Source organism: Lepisosteus oculatus, chromosome 6 (assembly GCF_040954835.1).
Source record: "Lepisosteus oculatus isolate fLepOcu1 chromosome 6, fLepOcu1.hap2, whole genome shotgun sequence".
Lineage (NCBI taxonomy): Eukaryota > Metazoa > Chordata > Actinopteri > Semionotiformes > Lepisosteidae > Lepisosteus > Lepisosteus oculatus.
The window spans coordinates 43,923,478-43,947,994 of record NC_090701.1 but is presented as its reverse complement, the minus strand read 5'-3'; the positions used below and the strand labels follow the sequence as shown (position 1 = coordinate 43,947,994).

The 24,517-nt window shown below is 45.0% G+C and overlaps 1 protein-coding gene across 1 annotated transcript; it reads right to left on the bottom strand.

Annotated features, from left to right (window-relative positions):
• Positions 1 to 1,945: 1,945 nt before the first annotated feature.
• cabp4 (calcium binding protein 4) lies at positions 1,946 to 13,342 on the bottom strand. The gene is made up of 8 exons (XM_069191395.1): positions 13,248 to 13,342; positions 12,456 to 12,706; positions 9,445 to 9,673; positions 7,422 to 7,452; positions 5,977 to 6,120; positions 5,716 to 5,825; positions 5,050 to 5,197; positions 1,946 to 3,021 (listed from the first exon to the last, which is right to left on the bottom strand). Exons 2-8 carry the CDS (start codon positions 12,518 to 12,520, stop codon positions 2,993 to 2,995), a joined length of 756 nt encoding a protein of 251 aa, XP_069047496.1. The 5' UTR covers positions 12,521 to 12,706; positions 13,248 to 13,342; the 3' UTR covers positions 1,946 to 2,992.
• Positions 13,343 to 24,517: the final 11,175 nt, after the last annotated feature.

Here is a 24,517-nt window from a genome sequence, read left to right as displayed (position 1 = left end):
ACAATTTATTTTATTAGGACTTTGACCTTTCACAGACCCCAACTTGCTCTCCATGAGACACACAGACAGGGAGAGAAGCTGGGGGTCAGAGCACAGGGTCAGCCATTTATACAGCACCCCAGGAGCAGTTGGGGTGAAGGGCCTTGCTCAGGGGCCCAACAAAGTAGGATTCCTCTGCCAACTGTGGGATTCGAACCGGCAACCTTCCAGCCACAGATCCTCAGCCACAGAGCCACCGCACCGCCCTTATAGATGATACAGATTAAATACAGCGCAGGAACATACATTTATACGTTTACACGCTATACATATGTTTATGAATGAGAGGGTGTCATTCAGTTTACTCATCCTCAAGCGGCAATTTCAGCAGAAAGCAGTGCTGGTGTAAAGTTCCGTGTAGCTGCCACCCCCACAAACATCACAAACCACGAAACCCTCCTCGTGCGTTAGTGCTGAGTTTGTGCCGTTTTTGTTTCCGCGATATAGCGCCTTCTTATTTAGGGGTGTGACGTCACTCAGCCCCAAAACGGCGCAGGAGAACCGGACCGGTCTTGCTCAGTTAGTGCTGCGTTTGTGCCGGTTTGTGCCGTTGAAAGTGACTTCCCAGCTGCTTTCCTTCCTGAGATATAGCGCCTTGATTTGGGGGTGATCACATGACCACATACGGCAACTTTGACTGCTACTAACCCTGCCCGCGACGATTTCAGACACGATTTCAGCTGGGAGGAATAAGATGACTCAACAACAGCAGCCACACAGTATCTATTAATGAAGAGTCTGCATCACTAATGGAGCCAGAGCTATCGGCCTCAAGGCATTGAGAGCTTTTAGTCTGTTCTTCTTGGGAGCAGGTAGAGCTGTGGCGTGTGTCCAAACAGCAGGGCCGGTGCCAGTGTCTACAGAGAGCTGGAACAGCTGCTGACTCTCTCCCCTCAGCTCTTCAGACAATACTTTAGTGTTCAGCCACAGGTTCCACCTGGACCTGCTGCTGTGTTGACTGGCATCTTTCTACCAGAGTTCGCGACCACACAAGTTGGTATTTGCAGTTCCTGGAGTAAGCTACCGATCATTAAGTTGGGAGAAGAAATAATACTTTTCAAAAACAGTAAAAAACACATTTCACAGGTCTCTTTGCTAATTCCATCCACCTGGATGGATTTGTGCCCCTCATAGATATTCACTTAGGCCCTTTGGTTTAATGTCCTGCCAGACAGTGCAGAGGTCATCTTGTTTTGTTTATAACGTGTATCCAACTGATGTACTGGTGATATGCTAAAACATTATTTGCACTTTTAAAGCAAAGTAGTTCTAGTTCATGTTTCACTGGTCATTCTCAAGAAATCTGCTGGATTGATTTTGTTGATGCCTTTCAGGAATGATCATAGTCTTCTATGTTCAACACTTTAGAAATTCAGTTCCTTCAGCCTGTCAGTGTGGGACACTCCCTTCACACTAACGAGGTTTAGTTCCTCCAGCTGTCACACGGCCTGTCATATGTAAATATTCTTATGTTCCAATGTTAATACAGGTGTTAGTATGAGCTCTCAATAGTGAAGAGGCTGGTGTGGAATACAGTTTCCTGTGTAAAACAATTGTCAAAGCATGTCAGTTGAACATCATAAATGTCAGACTGTTTTGTTAAGGTGCTTCGCACAGTCTCAAGAGAACTCTTACCTTCATACTAAATTTTTTCAGTTTGCTCTATGGTGCTGTCTCAAACAGCAGCTGCAAGATAGGCTCATGAACATCAGATTCTAATGATGTGTTTTCACTTTGCTGAATCGTTTAGCGGAAACATGCAGTGCTTCTTCCTTCCTACACAACAATGTTTAAATGTTTATTTGATCAAATAGGTAACATATGTCCCTGTGTGTATAACCTCATGTTCTGTCTTCTGCCACTCACGATTGTTGTTATACCATGGGTTTGTTGTCATAGATTGTGTTAGACACATTTTCTAAAAGAGACTGACAAATATCTAATTTATTATTGTAGTACACACTCACAAAAATCATTATGCATTGTACGTACATTTCTGAGGCATTGTACAGATTCACAGATATACAATAACAATTACTGTCTTCAACTCTCTCATCCTCAGTAATAAAAGGATCTGACTTTAAAACAGAGCAGGCCATCCTGCCTCTAACACAGCCCTTACCGGTAAACAGGCATCTAATATGAAACAAATACAGAGATGACGAAGCTCAGCAGACGGATCACACTGTTCCTGTTTGAAAGCATGACCAGACATCAGATCACCACAGGGCAGCAGCCCAGAAAACTGTGGACATAGTATAATCCCAGGGTTTCTAAGGAGAGATCTCACGGTTCCTGTGGGAGAGCATGACCAGGCATCAGATCGCCACAGGGCAGCAGCTCATTACCGGGAAACTGTGGACAAAGACCCAAGTTTCTGTGAAGAGATCACATTGTTCCTGTGGGAGAGCAGGAATGGTTAATCAGATCACCATAGGGCAGCAGCTCATTGTTGGGAAACAGTGGACAAAGGCGCCAAGGCTCTGTGGAGAGATCTCACTGTTCCCCTTGGAGAGCATGACCAGACATCGGATCACCACAGGGCAGCAGCTCATTACTAGAAAACTGTGGACATAGTGTAAACCCAGAGTTTCTAAGGAGAGATCTCACTGTTCCTGTTGGAGAGAAGGACCAGACATCGGATCGCTACAGGGCAGCTTTTCATTACTACGAAACAGTGGACAGGGACCTCTCCATGGAGAGATCACAACGTTCCTGTCAGGGAGAGCAGCATGAGACATCAGATCACCCACAGAACAGCAGCTCATTCCTTCAGACAGGTGGGGGAGCAGGACACTGGGGAGATCTGGGCGACAGGAAATGAAGAGTCATGGTGACATCGGGACCCAGGCAGTGAGCGGGACTTCCGAGCTGTGGGAGAGGGGAAGGGGACTGACTCTCTCTGGGGAGGAGTGACCTGCACGGACTCCAGGGATCCAATCCCGAGGCTCCATCACCGCGACGACAGCATCATGACAAATTCTGTGGAAGGCGGGAGACGGGGGACAAAGTTAGCGGAACCGTCTCTGATCGCTGGGAGTCTCTGTGAATCTATCTCTGTGGGCTTGTGTGACCCTCTGAGGCTCTATTAGAGTCTGTGTGTGTCTTTACCTGTGAGTGTATCTGCGTGTCTCTATGAATCTCAGAGACTCAGAGTCTCCGCCTGCGTGTGTCCCTGCAACCCTTGTCACCTTTCAAACACCCCCTGTCTCTGCCACACAGAGGGAACACCAAAACACCCCATCGTTCTATATGCTGCTGTCATGGCAACACCGGGGACAAAGTGGCACCGACCTTGCCTTCTACATGATCAGCACCGGGCTGGAGAAGCTCCAGGGGGAAATACAGGACTCGCATTGCACGGAAGAAAGAGCAGGTGTGTCTGCTGCCCTGCCCCTCTGAGCTCTGTGTCAGCATGGGAGTGCATTCTGGAGCCAGGCTCCCCCTGCACAGACCCGGCACCACAGCTGTGCTCAGTGCTGAACACACAGGCTGCGTCGTCAAAGAAATCAATACTCATCCGAAGTGAAAACGCAAAACAATGTGCATCGATTTCTAGGCAGCTGCAACCTCCGGCACAGCTCTGAGGGCTGTGTCCTCTTGTCTGATCGTCGTGCAAGGGGGTGATTTCAGGACTCTGATAACAACCCAGGGCTCTGTGCCCCTACTTGGGCTGGGCTTGTGTCACCAAGTGGCAAGAGTGGCTGTGGGGCAGCAGGAGTCGGGGGCTGTATTGAATTGTAAGCTTGCATTTAGCGGTCAGTGTTCTTAGTCCCTGTTTCCTCTCTCTGATCAGAGTCTTCAAGCACAGTCGGTGGACTGCAGGACACAGTGTTTGCCCAGATGCTCGTCAATTACCACAGTTAGGGATGGCACAGTGAGGTGTGTGGTGGAGCTGAGCCAGAACAGAGGAGGGCAGCCTCAGGGAGAAAAGACTGACATTGAATAATCCAGGGGTGTCTCCTGGACACAGGAGAGGACTCGAATAGCAGAGGGAGACTCTACACAGGGTAGCAAAGGACAGCTCCAGGCTGCTAGTATGTGTTTCATCTTCTGGCTCATTATCAAGGAATGCTAGGCTCTGAGGTTCAACAGACTTGCTGAGTTGTTTTCTTCAGACTCTCATAGCCCACTTGAGTAAAGAAGTGCCTCCTGTTCTCAGTCTTATATACTCTCCTCCTGAGTGGTAAACTGCGTGTTATCACTGAGAAAGACATTCCAGATATTCATGCCTCGTGAGAAGTTACATTATTGCAGTTTTGCTGTTCTGATTGCCCAAAAGAAAGGGTTTCACAACAATAATGCAATCTACATGCAAAAATGTGAATTGTAACCATTGTTTGCAAGACTCCTACAATGTTTTGTTGGAAGGACTGAAGGATGGCATGTTTGTGATGTCAGAGGGAGAAACGTTTAGGTATCTGTGATGTCAGAGGGATGGAATATCACTGATGTCAGAGGGAGAGAAGTATAGGTATCTGTGATGTCAGAGGGATGGATGATCTGTGATGTAGAGGAGACTGATGGGGATCTGTTATGTTCTCAGGAATGGGGGACAGAAGGGGATCTGTGATGGGGATCTGTTCTCAGGAATGGGATATTGATGAGGATCTGTTATATTCTCAGGAATGGAGGACAGAAGGGGGTCTGTGATGGTGAACTGTTCTCGGGATGGGGGGACAGATGGGAATTTGAGATGTTTTTAGGAAGGGGGGACTGCTGTGCTCTGTGGGAGTTTCTCTAAGAGTGCAGACTGTTGCCTTCTGTTCTGAGGAAGAAGGGGGAATGACTGGAGAACTACTATTTCATTTTGTTTATTACTTTTCTCTTATACAGTATACTGTATTGTATAAACTGTATATTTCCTGTGTATTTATTTCCATAATTTCCTTACATGTTTTGCCTTTGGAAAACTGACTCTGTGTTATACCAATACATGATCTTGAACCTGAGCTCAGAGTCTCCCCCCAGCTCAGTGCCTCTCTGACTCTCCTCCTGCCTCTGTCTCACCATCAAAGTCCACATGTCCATCTCCATTGAGGTCAATGTCTCTCAGCACTTCTTCCAGCTCCTCTCCACTCAGCTGCTCCCCGAGCAGAGACCGGGCAGCCTCTCGCAGCTCTGAAACACTGATCTCCCCGTCCCCATCCACATCGAACTGAGGGAGAACACAGAGACAGGACAGTGGACCCCAGATCTCTCTGTGTGTTAGAATCACACTGAGGGTGAACACAGAGACAGGACAGTGGACCCCAGATCTCTCGGTGTGTTAGAATCACACTGAGGGTGAACACAGACACAGGACAGTGGACACCAGATCTCTCTGTGTGTTAGAATCACACTGAGGGTGAACACAGAGACAGGACAGTGGACACCAGATCTCTCGGTGTATTAGAATCACACTGAGGGTGAACACAGACACAGGACAGTGGACACCAGATCTCTCTGTGTGTTAGAATCACACTGAGGGTGAACACAGAGACAGGACAGTGGACACCAGATCTCTCTGTGTGTTAGAATCACACTGAGGGTGAACACAGACACTGGACAGTACTGATGATAAACAGAAACAAGGTGATGGATTATCAGAGTTCTCTTGCTGTATAGAAGACATTGTGATACTTATTCAGACTGACAGACAACATCATTGTGAATCATTAGGCAAAACGTACAAACCTCCTTGAAGGCGCACCTCAGCTCTCGAACCCCAACCATGTGAGCCGTCTCAGCCAGCATCCTGGGCCCCATCAGATCACAGAAATCCTCAAAGTCAATCCGCCCGCCCACTGAAGAGACAGCAGGTACAGGTCATGTCTGTGACACAGCACAATCCACCCACTGCAGAGACACCAGGTATAGACAGAGACAGATGCACAGCGACAGAGACGGGTATAGACACAGAGACAGATACAAGGTTATGTAGCAGCAAACACTGACGTCTCATCTTGATCTGCTGGCTGATCTCGATCAGCTCCATCTCAGTGGGCATGTAGCCCATGGTCCGCATGCAGTCGCCCAGGTCCTTGTAGCTCAGGTACCCATCACAGTCTGTGTCGAACTCCCTGAATGCTTCGCTGAGCTCTGAGGAGGGAGGGACACAGTCACAGCTTATCCCCCAACCAGCAACTGAGAGCAACAGTCTGGAGCTACAGTCTCCTCTGAGCCCTGGCCAGTTCCCTGAGGTCTGTCTGGAAATACAGTCTCCTCTGAGCCCTGGCCAGTTCCCTGTGCAAAATCAGAAACTTTGTGAAAGTACCGTATGGACGCCATGTTGTTGCTGGCAGTGGAGAAACTGCTGGTCTCGAAACCGACGAGAGTTCACATGAATTGTGACGTAAAAGTGGCTCTTTCTACTCACCAGTCTCTGTTAGTGGACGAGAAACGTGGTCTCCTAATGTTTATCCTTTTGTGTCTTTCTGAACTCCTGTATATATTTTAAATAATGTCAAGTATTTGGCTGTTTTGAACATAGCTCAAGACAGAGGACTGGATCAGCAGAAGTCCAACGGTTTCCTTTTCTACAGGATGGGTGATAAACACGGACACTGATGCTGGCCCCATCGACAAGTCTCTTGCCGAGACTCACCGTGATGCATGATCAAATAACAACAGGTTGTGCAGCAGATATTTCATCCCAGAAATGTTTGAACGCGATCCAATCTGCGCGCAGAGTTAACAAGCGAGTCGTATTTGTCGACAAAACCGTTTCGAGGTCAATGTTGAATTCAGTACGATTGCACTTATTCAAACCAGCTGTTCAGGCGCTGGCACTGGCAGTGATGCAGCACACCCTCCAGAAATATAAGTCCCGCTCGGAGTTTTCTTTTAGGAGTGATTTACCATAAAATAGCCACCCATGTAAATAATAGAGCACTTTTGAAAAACCTGAGACATGAATATATGTGTATTTTAGTTGATTGGCAGGTTGCTCTTTTTTTGCAATACTTCGACAAAGTATCGATAAAGTAAAAACATGTTGCCTGGTCTGTGTCAGTTTCGTGAAAATATTTCAACTGAATATAGCAGCAGAATTGGTCTAAAGCTAGTTTACAATTTAATAAGGCTACTTGTGAGTCACCAGGGGTTGTGGTGCCTCGATCTGGACATTGAAGCCTTTTCTCTTTTTTGTGATGTAACTTGACGGCTGTATATGTTTCATTCTGGACTGAAATGCACTCATCATTGCAGATTCATTATAACGCCCGAGATGTAAAAATAACTCTGCAATTCCCCCTTTAATATCTTAGCAAACTTGTAAAGATATTTGTGTGTGTCTCCTCCCCCTGGTGAGTTTGGCCCTTGCAGATCTGCTGTCTTCTTATGAATTTTACTTCCCAATTCGCGGAGCACAGAGATAGCTTGAACAGCCGCATTAATCTTACCGTCTATCTCCTCAGGCACCAGGTCTCTCTCCTGAGACAACCAGACAGGAAAGAAAAGAGAGACAAGTTCTTTTCCACTGGGAAGCAGTTAATAGAACAGAGCATCGTTATTGCAAAAGCACAAAAAGGCCACATTTGATCATCATTTCTAAGAGTTAACAGGACAGGGTGAAGAAGCGTGCAGGGCAGATTTAGGTATTAGAGGTTCGGATGTGTGTCTGATGCCAGGAGACTGTGTGTCTTTCTAATGCAATAAGCCGAGAGGGCCGATGATGTCACTCGTACAGATAATGAGTCAGCACCCCTGCCCCAGAACGTCAGGTCACTGACCGGGCTGCAAAGCTAGATAACAGCCACTGCTTGATTTCTGGGTAAATTAAGGGATTTCGTGTTGGACACATTTGTGTCCACAAGGAATGAAGAGCCGTTAAAGTGGATTTCTGCCTTTTTAATCGGATTAGAGTTCTAGTAAGACAAACATGGAAAAATACATATTGACATGGACACACACTGACAAAGCCACACTAACACAGACACTCACACAGACATGAACACATATACCAACACATTCACACTGACAAGAATACTCACACTGACATGGACACACACACTAACATACTCACACTGACATGGACATACACACCCACACTGACACAGACACACTCTCACACTTGCATGAACACATATACTAACACTCACACTGACAAGAATACACACACTGACACTCACACTGACGCACACACACTCACACTGACATGCTCACATTGACACACACACTCACACTGACACACACTCACACACAAATTCACATTTACACACACACACACTCACACTGACACACAAATTCACACTTACACACACACACTCACATTGACACACACACTGACACACACACTCACACTGACATGGATATGCACACTGACATAGACATACACAGTTTGTTGTAATTTTTGTATTTGTTTGTGGCTTTAATGAATAAAAGAGTTCCAAAGCATCATAAAATGAAAGAATTTAAACATGTTGTGCAGTTCTCCGAAAGATGAGTGGTTTCTCTCCTGCACACAGCTTTCCTCTTCCTGCGTGCCTCTATAGATCACTCGCCCTCATTACTGCTAATGAGGCCTGGCAGTCAGCCTCTGTAACGAGCTATTTATTCTGGAGTAAGTCTGGATTATTGAGCTGAGAGATCAGAGGAAGAGAGAGAGAAACAGAGGTGGATCGAAGGGGAGAAGGTGGGATTTAACTTCTTCATTCAGTGGCTGTTATCTAACATGCTAACGAGAAGAGATCATGTGGTCCTAGATACCAGTGAGCACCCTGTGTGCCTCTGTTTGTGTCGGTCTGCGTGTCAGGCTGATCACTTTTACAGTAACGAGTCTGGGTCTCAGCTGCGATAGGTGACTGGTGACCAGTATCTCTTCTGCAACTGCTGGAGTTGCTATTCTCAAATCAGCTTCATACTTTTACATTTAATTAGAAATGGTATTAATCTGGAACATAAAATCTGCATAACCTCTCTCATTCACGCATTTTAGAATATACTCTCCTACCCTCTGGAAGGAGCACCAGATCATCTGTATAAGGACTAAGACAGCATTTACTTCCTTTTTGCCATCAAAGCATTTAGGTGTTAAACAACAAAAAGCTTGTTTGGAGGAAGGAATATTATTATCATTGTTGTTGTTTTAGATACTCTCACAGCTAATTGTCTGTTTTTAATCTTATGATAATGGATTGAGTTATGACTGAGCAATGCTGTAAAATGTTGTGTGGAGTCTGGTCTTCACAGAGTGAGCAGACTGGATCACCACAATGTGTCATCAGAGTGGGTCAAAAGTTTATATCATCAGAGCACAGATGAATAAAAAGACTATACTGATGAAATAAGTCCATTAGATAACTAGCAGCTGGGCCACGCAGTGCTGTAGAGATGACCAGGAGAGCTCTGAAGTCCGTTTGAAACTTCAGACAGTAGCGTCTCTCCTGCTAAAACACGAATCTGTACGTGTCAGGCCTACAGTACCTGTCCAAACAGCGCGTTCAGGAAAGGGGAGTACATCTTGGTTGTCATGGAGACCTCGCTGTCCCTCTTGCCGCGGTTCCTGGGGGTCTGGCTGTCCGAGGAGGAGCCGCGCCGCAGCGGGGGGGCGTCCCCGGGGCTGCCTCGCTGAGAGACGGAGGAGCCGCGCCGCAGGGCTGGTTTCAGGGGGGCGGCCTCCGGGGGAGGGGGGTCCCGCGGGCCGGGGGGCACACTGACGTAGCAGGGGAGAGACAAGGTGCCTGTTAGCGCCCTCCCTACTCCGCGCAGCTACAGCACCTGAGGCTCACCAGGTTTGCTCTTTAAGATCCCCACGACAGCGCGGACGGGGTTCAAGCTGTGAACCGGCGTGGTAGCGGAATGACTACTGAACTGTTACTCTTCCCTTTCGTGGAAAGACTCGTCTTTGTACAGTATATAGCGGAGGAGACTCGCCTAACGACACGACTACACACCGGCACGCTGGCTCGCTCCCTGGCTCAGGAACAGAAGCGCCCTGCCGGTGCGCAGGCAGTCCACGCAAACCCCTCACTATTACAGGAAATATCGAGAACTGGAGTCTGATGCACTGAAAATGCTGGTGGGGAAAGCTGGAGTTGTCTCCAATAAGGCTGCCAGTTGCAATTTGTAACAATGTCTGCATGTATGTAAAGGCACTTTAAACAACAGCTGGCTGCTGAGGAAACAGCGCAGACGCTGATCTACTGTAGGTATTCTTTTCGCCTATGTAAAGAAAGTCTGAAATAAAGACATGACTGATGGAGACCTTTTCAGTCTTTCAATCACTGTATAAACACAGCAGGCCACTGGTGTCCCTATAGTGTGTGTTTGAGTTGTTATTGACATCCATGATTGTCCTCTGTCTTTCTCACACTATGGGACAGGTTCTGACAGCTAGATTGTTACTCCTCCCAGATCCAGTCGGACTAGGATGCCCCCTGTGACTCCGGAGGCTGAGCAGGCAGCTGTTAATCCCTTTCCCGAGGAGGCAGGGACTCAATGCAGAGCCAGCAGTGCTCTGGTGGCTCTTATTTTAGTGCTGAAGGAAATCAGTGAAATAGTGCTGACGGGGGTGATTAGCTCAGCTGTATTGCACACAAAATTAATGACACAGGAGCCAGTGCAAAAACACACACAGCCCTGGAAACAGTAAATGTGTCCCAGTTTTTAGTCCTTTGGTTTTGCTTCAGGCAGAAATCACGAGCATTAGAATCCTGCTGATTTAGTGCCACCTGAGATAAAATATCCCTTGCAATTCCACACCGACGCCCAGAGGTCCTGCAGTGTTCAGTAGCACCTGTGCAGGAACAGAGGTCTGATCTGTGAGCCACTCTCAGTCTGCCCTCTCAGCTTGGTGTGCACCGGCCTGGAGGTACAACAATGCTACCAGTTCAAAATCAAACAGCCCCACTGCCTCTGATGCAGTGGAGCTCACCGCAGTTACCAAACTGCACAACGATGACAGCAAGCAGATGACCTTCATGCCATCACTACATTATTCATTCATTCATTCATTCATTCGTTCATTTGTTCATTCGTTCACTCTAGACTGAGACAGGACCCGTTCCCAGAGGAAAATAGCCAGAAAAGAAACTTTCTGCTCCTATTTAGCATTGGACTTTTGGAATGATAGGCATTGTGTGATTAATGCAGAGCGAAAGAAGAAGGATTGAGCTATAGATATTAATCTGGAGAGGAACGTCTTGGGATTTCTAAAATCCTTACGTTTTTCAGAATCGCACTGGTCCAGAGAAACAGTATGAGAACAGTGCAGCTGTACATACAGTATTCCACTAAAATATAGCTTTGCAAAGTTTCTGTAGGTGCAGCTAACCACTGTGAAACACAACCAATTCACTACTGCAAAGCCAATAATGTTGATTGTTATTTTCAATTAGCTACTCCCCAAAACTGAAAACTATTGACGGGACTAGGTGGTCACGCCCCACACTCTCCCTCGCAAACGGCGTTGCATTCCCAAACCCACTGTTTCACAATCTCATTCCTAATTGAACCCATCACATTCCCACAGGCACCAGATTCCACAAATTCTCAAATTCAAACCAATTGTGTCTCTCCTACATCCCTTTCCTTTCAGTATTTAAGGTTCCCTCACACCAATCCTTAGTCACTATTGAGAAGCCTCTTGTAGTATTCTCCTGTGTGTGTTTCCAAGCCTTTTGACTGATCTCCCGTTACTAACTCTTTGCTCCCACCTTTTGACCACACCTTTTGGATTTTGTCTTTTGGATTGTCTTTTGGATATCTCTCGTTACTGGACCCTTTGCCTCCATTATCAACAAAGCCTCTGGATCTTGTCTTTTGGATTGTCCCTTTGCTACTCTGCGTTCTGTGGGATTCACGGTCATGCACAAGGATCCTCCTATTCTACCAATAGGTTCCCTGACACTAGGGTGGGGAGCTGTGGTTAATACAATTAGCCACATCACCCTGCAACTCACCACTGGCTACCCACTGAAGCCCAGCAGGTGTGAGCCTGGTCAGTACCTGGATGGGAGACCTCCTGGGAAAGATAAGGTTCCTGTTGGAAGAGGTGTTAGTGGGGCCAGCAGGGGGTGCTTACCCTACAGTCTGTGTGGGTCCTAATGCCCCAGTATGGCAAAGGGGACACTATAGTGTAAATGGTCTATGTCCTTCGGATGAGATGTAAAAGCGAGGTCCTGAATCTCTGTGGTCATTAAAAATCCCAGGGTGTTTCTTGAAAAGAGTAAGGGTGTAACCCCGGTGTCCTGGACAAATGTCCCATTGGCTCTTACCAATCATGGCCTCCTAATAATCCCCATCTATGAATTGGCTTCATCACTCTGCTCTCCTCCTCACTGAGAGCTGGTGTGTGGGGAGTGTTCTGGCACACTATGGCTACACATTGGTTGGTGGTGGTGGTGGAGGGGAGTCCCCATTACCTTTAAAGCACTTTGAGTGGAGTGTCCAGAAAAAGTCTCTATTAGTGTTATTATTATAAGAAATTCTCTGACCTGTCTGTGGAGGGTAGTCTTTCCTTTTCTGCCTTCTTGCGGGAAGGTTTCTCCTTCTGTGACATTGCGTGGTGAGTTGTCAGTGGGAGTGATCCTGTCAGGTTGCAGTAATAATGTGGATCCTTGCACACAGCAGCATCAGAGACTATCTCAGCGTCTGTGCGAGAGCGCTACCGGTTATCAGTCCGATTCAGCTGTTAGTGCAGTTGGGCTTGCTGGAGTGCTAGGATGCAGTCCTTGCTTCAGAGTCCCTGCAGAGAGACAAGGACAATGTATCTTCAGCAGCACAGCTCAGACAGGTGGAGACAGTGTGTGCTGTATGTACCTGCCTCCTCTACTGTCCCATCCACTAAGGAGTCAACATTGAGCAGAATTCACTGGTATCAGCCTGATATACTTCCATCATTCTGTGCTGAAGAGTTATAAGATCAAAATGTACAATATTTTCCTCATACAGTATATAGAAAAAAGAGTTAATAGGGAAAGATCTTGCTACTCTCTGTAACAGAAGGGAGAAAGACAAACAGAAGAAATAAAGACAGAACCAGAGGAAAATATTTTTAAATTCAAACTGAATAGGGACAAGGGGAGACTGAAAAACACACAGAGACACAAACACACATATACACAGAAACAGAGACACACAGAGAAATGGACACACCAACAGAGAAACACACAGACAGAGACACAGGGTCACACACTGATGAACAGACACGCAGTTACACACAGAGAGACGCACAGAGAACCTGAGACAAGAAGAGAGCCAGTCAAATCAGAAAGCCTGCTACTCACCTCAGACAGACGGTAAGCAGACAGAGAGACAAAAGTAAAAGTTACTCTGTCTTCTCAGTCTCTGCCTTCTTCAGCTGGAAAGATGTGAATGACCACTGGTGTCTCCCTTCTCTCTGTCAACCCCCCCAATTACCCCCCTCCTCCAACCAACCTAATCTTTTAAGATGTGATTAGCTTGCTAAATATGTCCAGATTAGAAACTGAAACGTGTTTGCGATTTGAAGTGACTTTGAGAACCTATGTACTGTACAGTACACCTTTGTGAGCCTCCTTCTTGATGTGTGGCAGATTCAGGGGAGTGGGTGAGTCTTGGAAAGAGAAAGACAGTGAACCATGGAGATGTTCCTATTTTGACGGTGTGTGACTTCCAGATAAGATGAGAGCTAAGGTCAAAGATAAGAGAATCCACCTCCTGGATGTTGTTTGACAGCGGATCGTTGCAAACACAGGTTATGTCATTCACATTTGGAATACTTGTGTGAAGTCCACTTAGAGTCTTCTCTTTTCTAAAGGACACTCCCTTAAGGCCAAAAAGACTCAGCTCCTTCAGCTTGTCAGTATAGAACACTCCATTGAGCATTGTTTCTTACTTTGTCTGTAAAATGTTGATACAAACTATAAATAATATTCTAACTTAAGCCATACTAGAATGTTATTCATTTCTAAGGGTATATATCCTAATATATTGTTGGCCTCTTTATTTCTTCTGTACCTCATCTGGAAGAGGGAAAGTTCTTGGAGATCTTTTGTCATTAATCCTAATGAAACCTCTTCTAGCAACACAGTGCGGAGAGCAAAACCAGACTCATGCTTTGTTTCTTTATCCCAGTAACAGTGGATCTGCAACATTAATTGAAGATTGCAAGATTGTAAGATTAATTGATAAATTGTCTGCTATGTTTTGGGGGAATTCGAAACCTGACCCTACTTCAAAGCCACCAAATGCTGTTTGTTGGGAATGTTGGACATAAGCTTTAGCAATATGTAGGGGATTGTGGAATTACTGTGGAGAATCCCACTTCCAGCAGGAAGCCAGAAATCTGATAGCAGGGCAGGCAGCAAAACGGACCAGTAAATAATTTAATAATGAGTTTACTTGATAGTTTAATGCTGCAGCTGAACATCACCCACCTACAGTATGAGACAAAACCACACTCTGGATCAGGGCCAAGGACATAGCTGAGGAAGAAGGAACTTTGTCAGGCACTGGCTTCACATCACCCCCTTGTGGTGCAAAGGAGAACTGCTCTCCTCAAATTGTCCTTCTCAACCATGTGTGTAAATAAATACCGTGATAAAACTTGTGTTAACAACAAGCAGTTTTAGGAAAATAAAATAAAAACTGTTTTTTATTCTGTTTTTTGTTGGGGAAGATTATTTGTAAAGTTACTGTTTGAAAGTGTTTCAATAGGGAACATTCTCCTTTAAGAGTCCCTGTTGGCTGCAACAAGGGGAAAGAGCTTTCAGTATTGAAGGCCAACACGTGGGCCTCCTCAGGCTGGTCTGCTGCTGTGTTCAGAGAAGGTGGGGAGGCATTGTGCTGCTGTTTCAACAATGGTCAAGGTTGGTTCCTCCCCAGAGTCCTGGGTGACTGTGGGTAGAGTGAGCCTGTGGCTGAAGTGGGGTGGAAGCTGTCCACACTGAAGACACTCCTGGGTGGAGCCAGTAGCAGTGGGAAGGTCTTCCTGGACTGCAGCAGGGTGGACTGCTGGTTCCTGGGAGCAGCTCTGACTGTACTGGTGGAGCTGGGACTTGTGGACTCTGAGGTGCTGTAGCAGTTCTGGCAGAAAGCCCAGCTGAGGGAGGCTGGATGACGGACTGGAGCTGGACCAGACAGTCAGAGCACAGTGCAATACTTCAGAGGCCTGGACTCCCCCAGTAAGCCTTGCTTGATGTCTCTGCTGCTCAGAGCTGGATGTGCAAACTGCTGTCTGTCCTTGCAGGACTGTCACGAAAGACCAGGCAGACGTGTGGCCCAGCTAGTAAGTCAAGTGACCCCCCTCCACCTTCTGGCATGAGTTTCAGGGAGATGTGGTCCTGAAGGAGCTGAGATGCCAACACAACTGATAATTGGATGGATTTGATTTCTGCCCCTGCAAGAGCATCTGGTCTTAACCTGGATCTCATCCTGCAGCATTTCCTGGGTATGTTGGGGTCAAAGGTCCCAGCCTGTCCACAGCTGTGGAAGCCTCTGGCTGAACTGAAATGCTTCTAACTGCAGAATTTTATGAATAATCATTAAATCATTTGATTATTCACAGAAATAACCATCTTTGGTTTCCTTTTCATTGGCGTCTTAGTTTGAGGACATTTTCCTTGTATGCCTGCTTTCAGAAACTTGAGGATTAATCTTGTGTGATACTAAATGTTTGATCTATGTCCATACGACTGTTACTTGTACTAAGTTTTGAACAAGTGATCAAGACCCACCCTGTCTAAATGTTGACCGTCAGAAAATCTTATTTCTAGCTGTCGGATTCCTTAGTTCTAATTCTTATATTCTAGTTCATGCAGGGCTAAACCTTTGGGGTTGAACTATTGGAATTGATGTTTGGAAGGGCACCGCTAACTTTCCAGACACCCGTTAGTAAGGGAGAAATGCGTGCAGAAGAATGAATGCTCTCCGCTGGAGGGAGATTCCCATAACTTGCCCTCAAAGGCTAAACCAACAGAGGTGTGGATCTTGTGGAAAAGATACCTAAAAAAGCAGTATGCATTCTATACGTCCTTTAATAACCAAGAAGGGATGATCCACGTTCAGAGTCTTTCCCGAAACCTTTTTAGATAGTGAAATCTATCATGCTGTGCCACCAAAACAAGGAGTTGGATTGGGGTCATTTGTAGTGAAGCAGCAAGCCAATTTCTTTAAACAAAAATAAAAGGCTTTCTGAAGGTTTTGCATCTGGGTTTCAATGTGCTTAGGGTAGGCAACTCAGTCCTTGGGTATAGAGTTTATGGGTGAGATAAGATAAGGCACTGTCCCGAAAAGACAACCAAGCTTGGGAGACAACCAGGAATCGGATGAGTGAAAGTTGCTATGTGGGAAGTAGGAAGATAAGTCGTACTGATACAGAGTTGCCAAGCTACGTAGATACTCAAGTACAGTACCATCCACAGATCACTGATGGGGTGTGCTGATAATGACTTCAGTTTCATCACACTTTAAATGAAGTTCTGAGTCATCCATGTTTTTATGCAGACCATGTAATTAATAGCTGACCAAGGGGGTACATCCAAATGTTGAATAGTTGAGGGGCACACTATTGAGCCCTGGGGAACACTCGACTTAAGTCCCTTTCAGAGCTAAATCTGCCAAGAGACAAAGTGACTGATCAGTGAGAACAGTGTCGGAAACTCCAAACAATTTCTCAGTCTTGATATCGAGACTGATATCATGGTTAAATGTCAAGTAGCACTGAGGTCAAGGAGAATAAGGATGGAAAGAGAGCCAGAGTCAGGAGCGATAAGATCGTTGGTAACTATAACCAGGGCGGTTTGTGCTGTGAGGTTGTTGGAAACCAGATTGGAGGGGTTCAAATACATTATAACTAATGAGATAAATAGTTACATGCTGTTACTACTCAGTTTCTAAATTTCTTCAAGACAGGGTAAGTTGTTTAGGCTGTCCAGCGTGATTTTGATTTTTAAGAACTTTATTTTCTTTTCACAAATACAGAGAATCACATGAATATATATATACTTAAAACAGTATATAGGAAACGCATCTCATTAAGTTTAGACAAGGTAACGGTTACATAGCAACAATTTATCTTGTGCAGGTGCATTTTTCCCCATGTCATTTTTCATCACTACAAAACAGGACAAATCCCAGTCTTCACTTTTACATGATGTTATCACAGAGTCTTGAGGTACAGTCCTTTGCCCTCTATTTTCCAGAGCCTATAAGGACTCCTCATACTGGGGACAATGGGGGAAGAGGTGATGCAGGATTAAAACAAAGCATTGAGGGTGGGATCTAACAGGCAGATGGTGGATTTCATTTGCAAAACCTGTTTCCTGAGGCAAGTGGAGAGAAGTTAAACTGGTTCCCTTCTCTCTAAGCAAGCAGGGAGGAAGTGTGGGCTTGAGGTCGTGGAGAGAGTATGATAGCTTTTGTCAAGCTTTGTAACTAATGAACACTTAATGTACTGTAAAGTTGGGATGAGGCAGCTAAAGAGGTGGGACGGTTTAGTTTAAGCAATCGGTTTATGGTGGATAGGTTTCTAGGGTTATGTGAGAAATAGCTGGATCTAGTGGACTATTGCATTCTTGTATACAGACGAGTGCTCCTTCTGAGCCTGAAAATGTACATTGAGGCCAGAAAAGGTGACACTTACTCAAATCTATGGGAAACTGCCTTCAATGAAGAAAGTTTGTCAGTGTACCATAGGGCAGAGCGAGAGAAGGAAATGGTTTGTGTTTTAAGAGGAGCTACGGTGTTGAGGGTGGTAAATGAACTGTCATGCGAGAGAGGTGGGGGAGGAGTGTGAAACGGGAAATTCAAGATCCAAGAGAACAGTTAAGTGGTCAGTTCAAGTCACTTGAGAAACAAGTCATTTGCAATTGCTACAGTAAATCCAGGGTGTGTCCTTTACGAGGTGGCCCAAATACAAATTGGGTTAGCTCAAAGCGTTCTGACAAAGCTAGAACATTCTTATCTTAACTGGATGACTGTGAATCGGTATGGATGCTGAAGTCGCCTACAACAAATCGTGCCAAATCAAGTCAAATGCTTTTTTGAAGTCAACAAAGTAGGCGAAAATTCTTCCTTTCTTTTTGGTGGGCATGTTTGTCAGTGTGCATAGGGTGTAAATGCGATCTGGTAAAAAGCCAATCTGACTCTTGCTCAGGACATTGTGTTCGGTAAGGAAGGTCAGTATTCAGGATACTGCAGAATAATACCCCCAGATTACTGTTCACACAGATGCCCCGGTAATTGTTGTGATTGAGTCTGTCTCCACTCTTATAGATGGGTATGATCAGTCCTTGGTTACAGGTCTAGGGGAAACATCGGGCTGTCATGATGAGATTGAACTGCTGTGTCTCAGCATCTCATTGTTGACTCCATCTTGGCCACAGGCTTTGCGTGGTATGAGGGCCTGGAGTTTGTCCAGTAGCTCCTGCTCAGTGATCGGGGAGTCTAAGGGGTTTTGGTTGTCTTTGATACTCAATTCCAAAATTGAATTTTTTGGTCTGATTGATTTGTATTTGGGAGCTTTTGATAGAGATTTAAGTATGTTTGCCAGATTGTTCCATTTTGTATGGCCAATTCTTCTGGTTTTGGTTTATTTAAATTGTTCCACTTTTTCTAGAAGCAGTTCCGATTTAGTGACTCCTCACTTTCTGCAAGTTTATGCATTTCTTTTCTTTTTCAGTGTGTGTTGGTAATGTTTTACCATTTCGCTGTAGATGAACCTGCCTAAAAAGTCCTCCCCCCTTCTTTCTCTAACTGCAGTCAGGTTGTGCTTGGATGATCATGAATGAAGGGTTCTTGCCTGGCACAAGCTCCAAGTTCCAACTCCTCCGGACTCCTCTGTCTAAATACAGTATGATCTTGTATGGTGATTCTGGACTGCCCATTGCAAATCATTTCCCCACAAGTTAACTAGGTAAACTTTGCAATTTTTTACAATTTATCTAAACAGACACGTTCTAGTCATCTACAACTGTAACACTAGTGGTAGGATTCTGTGGAAGAGGATGGTAGCAGGAAGTGTTTGTAAGTTGTCTGGAGGCTTCGTTATATATAAGTCCTTTTGCCACACCCTAACAGCACTTCCTTTGTCCTCTGGTTTGACTATCTGTTGTGGGGTGATGGGAGTGCATGAACTCCTCCTCGGGTGAGGTTAGACCTGTTTTCTTGGTTTGGAAAAGGTCTTGGAAGCTTGATGGCTGCGATGGTTGATAATGGGGTTGTCAGCGATGAGCAAAGTGCTATGAAGTGAATCCTGTGGCGAGAACAGTTGAGGTTAGATGGGTTTGAGTGATGTCCAGTGTCTTCAACTGGTACAAAACTGAGGCCTTTGAACCGAGGCATCCTGTGAAAAGAAAAAGTCTGAGGCTATGGTAACAAGATGGGTATTAATGGAGGGAGTAGATACCTTAAAGGGTTTCTTTAAAAAAAAATATCTGCAAAAGCAGGTCTGGTACAGTTTGGAGTTGAGTGATCTGATGTGATTGGTAATAAAAAAATGTGGAGCTGTTTACTGTAAACACTGCTCCTGTAAGTAATATCTGAGGGGAAAAAATGATACAGTGTTAGTTTCTTGGAAAATGAGGGAAGGTCTGACAGTATTGATCCAACAGCTGCTCCTGGTCTATGGGCGACAGCAGGTCCAGGTCATTGGTTTAAAAGCGGGAACTTCAGTCTAGTTTGGCATGTGCACATGTGCAATAAAATGCTTATTTGCATGTATGCTCCAATGCAGAGACATTAAGTGAACATGCAGAACATCTGCAACGGTTTTAGTTAACAACATTCATAGTCAGCACAAGCAATTGGCAAAAAATCAGTGCGAGTCAGTGGCAGAGGTAAAAGTCAATCGGCCAGTTTGGCGGAAGAAACGCAATGAATTTCCAGTTGGCGTCAACGGGAAAGACGACTTCCAGATCTCTGCTCTGACCCCTCGGTCTGCCTGTTTGTGTTGATGGGTTAAAGATGTTTTTTAGGATGGGCTGAGTTTGTGGAGGGATTGTCAGGGTGAGGTGTACCTTGTGCCATCTCTTCTGGTAGTGTTGTAATGTGGTGAGTGTATATATAACGTTGTTCTCAGGGTATTGGTGGTTTTGACTGTCTGAGCTAGGACTGAGGTTTCTGTTCCTTGTTTTTGTGGTCTGTTCAAAAACTGAATTGAATGTCGCCTCTTTTAAGATGGACTTTGGCATTACAGTAGAATGGACACTAATTCCACAGTATTTCTTGATACTTGCCTGCTCTCCTGTTGATGTTGGACTATTTTCTTAGCATTGGTAGGATTTGCAGGCTCGTATGTCGAGCGTTTGCCACTGGCTACCAGTAATTTGCCCCTACGTGGAAGTGTTGGGCTTTATAGTGTATATAACGAGCTCATGTATTTATCCATACCTGCTGCTGTCTTGTTTTAAGAATGGATTCATTGAAATTGTCCAGGTGGTGAACTACTTGTATACAGAATTGATTCTCTAAGTGTTGTGATGTTACAACGCTTCCCTACACCTCACTGTGTCGGAGTCGATAGTGGCTTTCAATTTCTCTTCCCCATTTCTTTTGTTCTCTGTGTGAATACCGGCTGGCAGGATGCTTACTGACGAGTCAGCCCCAAGTCTGGGGAGAAGTGGGAGTACTCCTGCCCTTTCTTTCTGCCAGATGAGCCTGACTCTTGCTGTGGGTTGGTATGTAGTACTGCCTGGTTCTGTGCTCCGTTATGCATGAGCTGTGGTTCCCATCTTTAACCCTCTAGTATCTTATTCTCCTGTCTTCCTTCCTGAAAGGAGATTTCTTAATGGAAGCAGGCTGTTCTGGCTGCATTTCTCATACAATTTTTGAAGGAGCTCCTGGAGAGAGGAATGGTATACTCACCATTGCAACATTTTCCAGTTGTATCCTGTTCTGCTCTAATATGTTTAATCCTAGTGGAAATATTGTTTCTCCAGCTGCCTCCTGTTGATCAGAGCAGTGTAGGATATCCTTGAATTTGTAAGGTGTTATGTAAAATGTGTAATGTCTGCATCAAACAAAGTTAACCTAACATGCACTTCTCTAATTCTGATATTGAATGTAATGTGGATTGGATGGGGTAGGAGGGTTGCTTGGACCTCCAGACAATTGTGCTATGCTCCTAGAACATGTGATTAAATATTTTTATTAACTGTTTATCAAGCAGGTGGCCTTGTCATGCTCAAGTGACACTGAGAACTGTAAAGCTCTTCTGATTTAATCAGAAGTTAACAGCCCTTTGTTAGGACTGCATAAAAACTACCTGGTTAGTGCTCCACCATAACCTGTTACTGTATCGCATTGATCACGAGTTACAGCTACTGGAATGCAGAGTCCAGATTTGATTGCTGACTTGTGAGTTGAAGCTCCCTTTAGAACTCAGTGGTGACCCAGTTCTAATTCCCCTTTTTGTAGGGCATTTCTCTGATTTCAAGTGAGTTTTTGCCCTTAGAGTACATGGTTGAACTGGACAGCATCATCCAAGACACTAAGTCGGGGAGGCACTTGGGTAATTGAGTATGCCTTAAATCAGACTGGACTCAAAACCACCCTTCTTGAAACCAGTCCTCGACTGTGAGGTCTCATTGGTGCAGAACAGGTGATAGTGACACTGCTTCTTGGTGGCTGGATCATGACCAGTGAGGTATTGTGGTGTAAGGTCCTGCTGCAGCAGAGTAACAGGAGGGACTGGATGAGAGATGGTTGCCTGTTAGGGAATCTGAATATTTCATCAAAGGTTTACCTACACCTAGTGAACACCCTGACCTTTTATAATGCCCCTGATTTTCTCCAAATGCTTGGTTAGCCATGTATGCTAATTTAATGTTGGTAATCAATGGTCCGCTACCTACTGTATATAAGTGTAACCTTTATCCTGTCTGTATTAATGTTTTGTTCCATATTCTCAAGAATCGAAGACTTGAATGTAAATACTCAATGATCTGCTAGGAACACTTAATTCCTTTTGGTTTTTAAGACAATGTCCTGGGACCTTGTGACCTTCAAAAAGGTATATGAAGTGAAAAGGCCCATTTCACTTAGCGTGAAGTCTTAATGAAGATTTCTAATCCTCTTTAACCAAGCAACTTGATGCCTCTCTGTAAGTACAGAGGCCCCCCAGATAAGAGATATAATGCAGAAGGGCTTTAGACTTGATAGAGTCAATTTCTTCCCAAGACCATGGTACAAGGTCACTGTTCATCAAAAGAAGATTCACCAATGAGGGGTCTGCAGGATGGATACCAGAGCCGCACCTGATAGCGTCTTAACCAATCACCAGCTGTGATATTAAGCCTTACAAGCTACAACCAACCCCACTTTCATGGGTAAACTCACGGGCTCCTCTTCCCTCTCCATCTAAACTGGCAGTCTGACTTTTCCACCCACAAGCAGTCCACGTCAGGACTTAAACTTCTCTACAAGTCGCCAGGCTGAGGAAAAGTTATCGAAGTACAAAGCTCTGCCCAAGTGTATTAATAAAAACTTCCTCTGTATGAGAACCCACTTATTTTCTCCTGATCGATGACATAAGATAGCTGGACTCGATGAGGACGTCCTGCATATTCCATTCAAAGTTATGGCTGGAATAAGTGCTTCATTACACCCAAACGTCAAGCAAAGCTACCGGCGGGTTGCTGCACAAGCCATAGTGCTCTCTCCTCTCCACTCCTGCACTGGGCCACCCCAGACAGAGCAAGCAGCCACCCCTTCAGACCGCAGACCCGTCCAGCCAGCTCCACCCTCTCAGGGGGGCGTTTCATCTCCTCAAGGACTTCTACTCTCCTGGTCTTTTATACTCTGACTAAAGAAGTTTCATACTCAATTCCTGAGTTTAACCATCCCCCCCCACACATCTGAGGTTTAGTTGAGCCTTAAATGCATTACCTCAGTATCTGTGAGTATGGGTGATAAACCGTAATGTTATATTGTATTTGAACTTAAATTAATAACTCTACAACCGATAATCCCTGAGTGAATGATCAGCCTTTTGTATCACAGCAGGTCATTTCACAAATACACTATTGCATTTTTTTAAGCATGGTTTGGTTGTATCAAATAAAACAATATACAATTTACAATGCATGACTTTTAATGGTTTGATTCCTGAAAGTATTCCCTGAAGTATTCTTGCAGTTTTACAATTTTGAATGTTACAGTACACCCTCACACATCTCCAGTGGTTTTAATTGGACCTTTTCACAGCTCTCTGGTGCTTAATGGAGAGGGAAGCTAATACTAATGTCAGATTTCTGGTGAAAACAAGCAGTATGGGGGGGGGAGAACTACATTTTAATGTGGATAAGAACTGATTAAATTGATACACATGGAAGTAATTGAATCTTGAAATGACATTTACCTTCCATTCTTTTTTTTTGTAGCAATTAGGTATAAAAAATAAACCACCTCTTCCAGATGTCATGCCTATCATTCCCCTCCTACTTTTATTAATCTTAGTCACACATTCTCCAAGACCTGAAATCCATCATGTGTATCTGAACTGAAAGCCTTTTTGTCTTCAAAACTCCTGTATCAGAAAGATCTGCCCCTCCTAAATACTGTACCTCGGCTGCTAATTTAACAAGCTAGCTTGTGGAATCGACAGTCCCTGTGACATGAGGAATTTATGACTGGAACTGAAGCCACTTCAGACCTTGCTATGATAGCAATTCTACCGCACCAGTGAGGTGTGTGCTTTCTATATTTGATGCTAAATTTTGCACTTGAAGTTTAGAAGTCTAGAATACCTTTCACTCTTCTCTAGTCTGCTGTACTTCACTCATGGGTCATTGTTAGATTGTGCTACTGATGCGTTATCAAGTACTTCCATTTATTCCCCACCCTATATAAAGAGCAGAAACTGTGAGGCTGGACTTTACCAATGGGGTCCGTAGAAACAAGTCAGGCCATGCTCCAAAGAAATCTCTTAGGAAGAAATCTCAAAGTTATTGATGCTCATCAGTCTGGAAAGGCTTATAAAAACGTTTCTAAGGATCCACTGACATGTAGAAAAATGCCTGAAAAACAAGGTTTGACTCAGTCTGACTTCAGCAATCACAGGAAACATCCAGTTGCTTTTTCCGATAACTATACCTGAAAGTATTTAGTGTTTAATAATGAGATTTTTATGATGTGTTGATAGCCATTAAGCAAATAATATAATAAGTGATGTGTACCTGTAGGAGTTATCTGTGGCTGCTGATTACAAGTTAGCATTGCGTGATTACAGTTGCAGTTCCTATGAGGTAGGTAGGTCCCTCTTTCAGGTCAGAGGCCCCTGGGGGAATGGGGGACAAGGGCCACCTCTTTTTTCAACCATCCGACACTGGAGGGGATGTCTGCACCACACTCCAGCCAGCCTCTTAACCCCTGCGCTGCGCATTTGGAAAGCAGGCTGAGTGGACCTGGGAGCCGGCTGGAAGGAATTGGAGCAAGCTTCCCCCTGGCTGGGCTTGAACCCGGGACCTTCCAGTCAGGAGCTAGACCCTTGTGGTCTGAGGTTAAAAGGGGCCAGGAGACTGTGATTTGCAGTGATCTGGGAGGAATGCGGTTTTCAAATGTGCACAGAAAGCTTCAG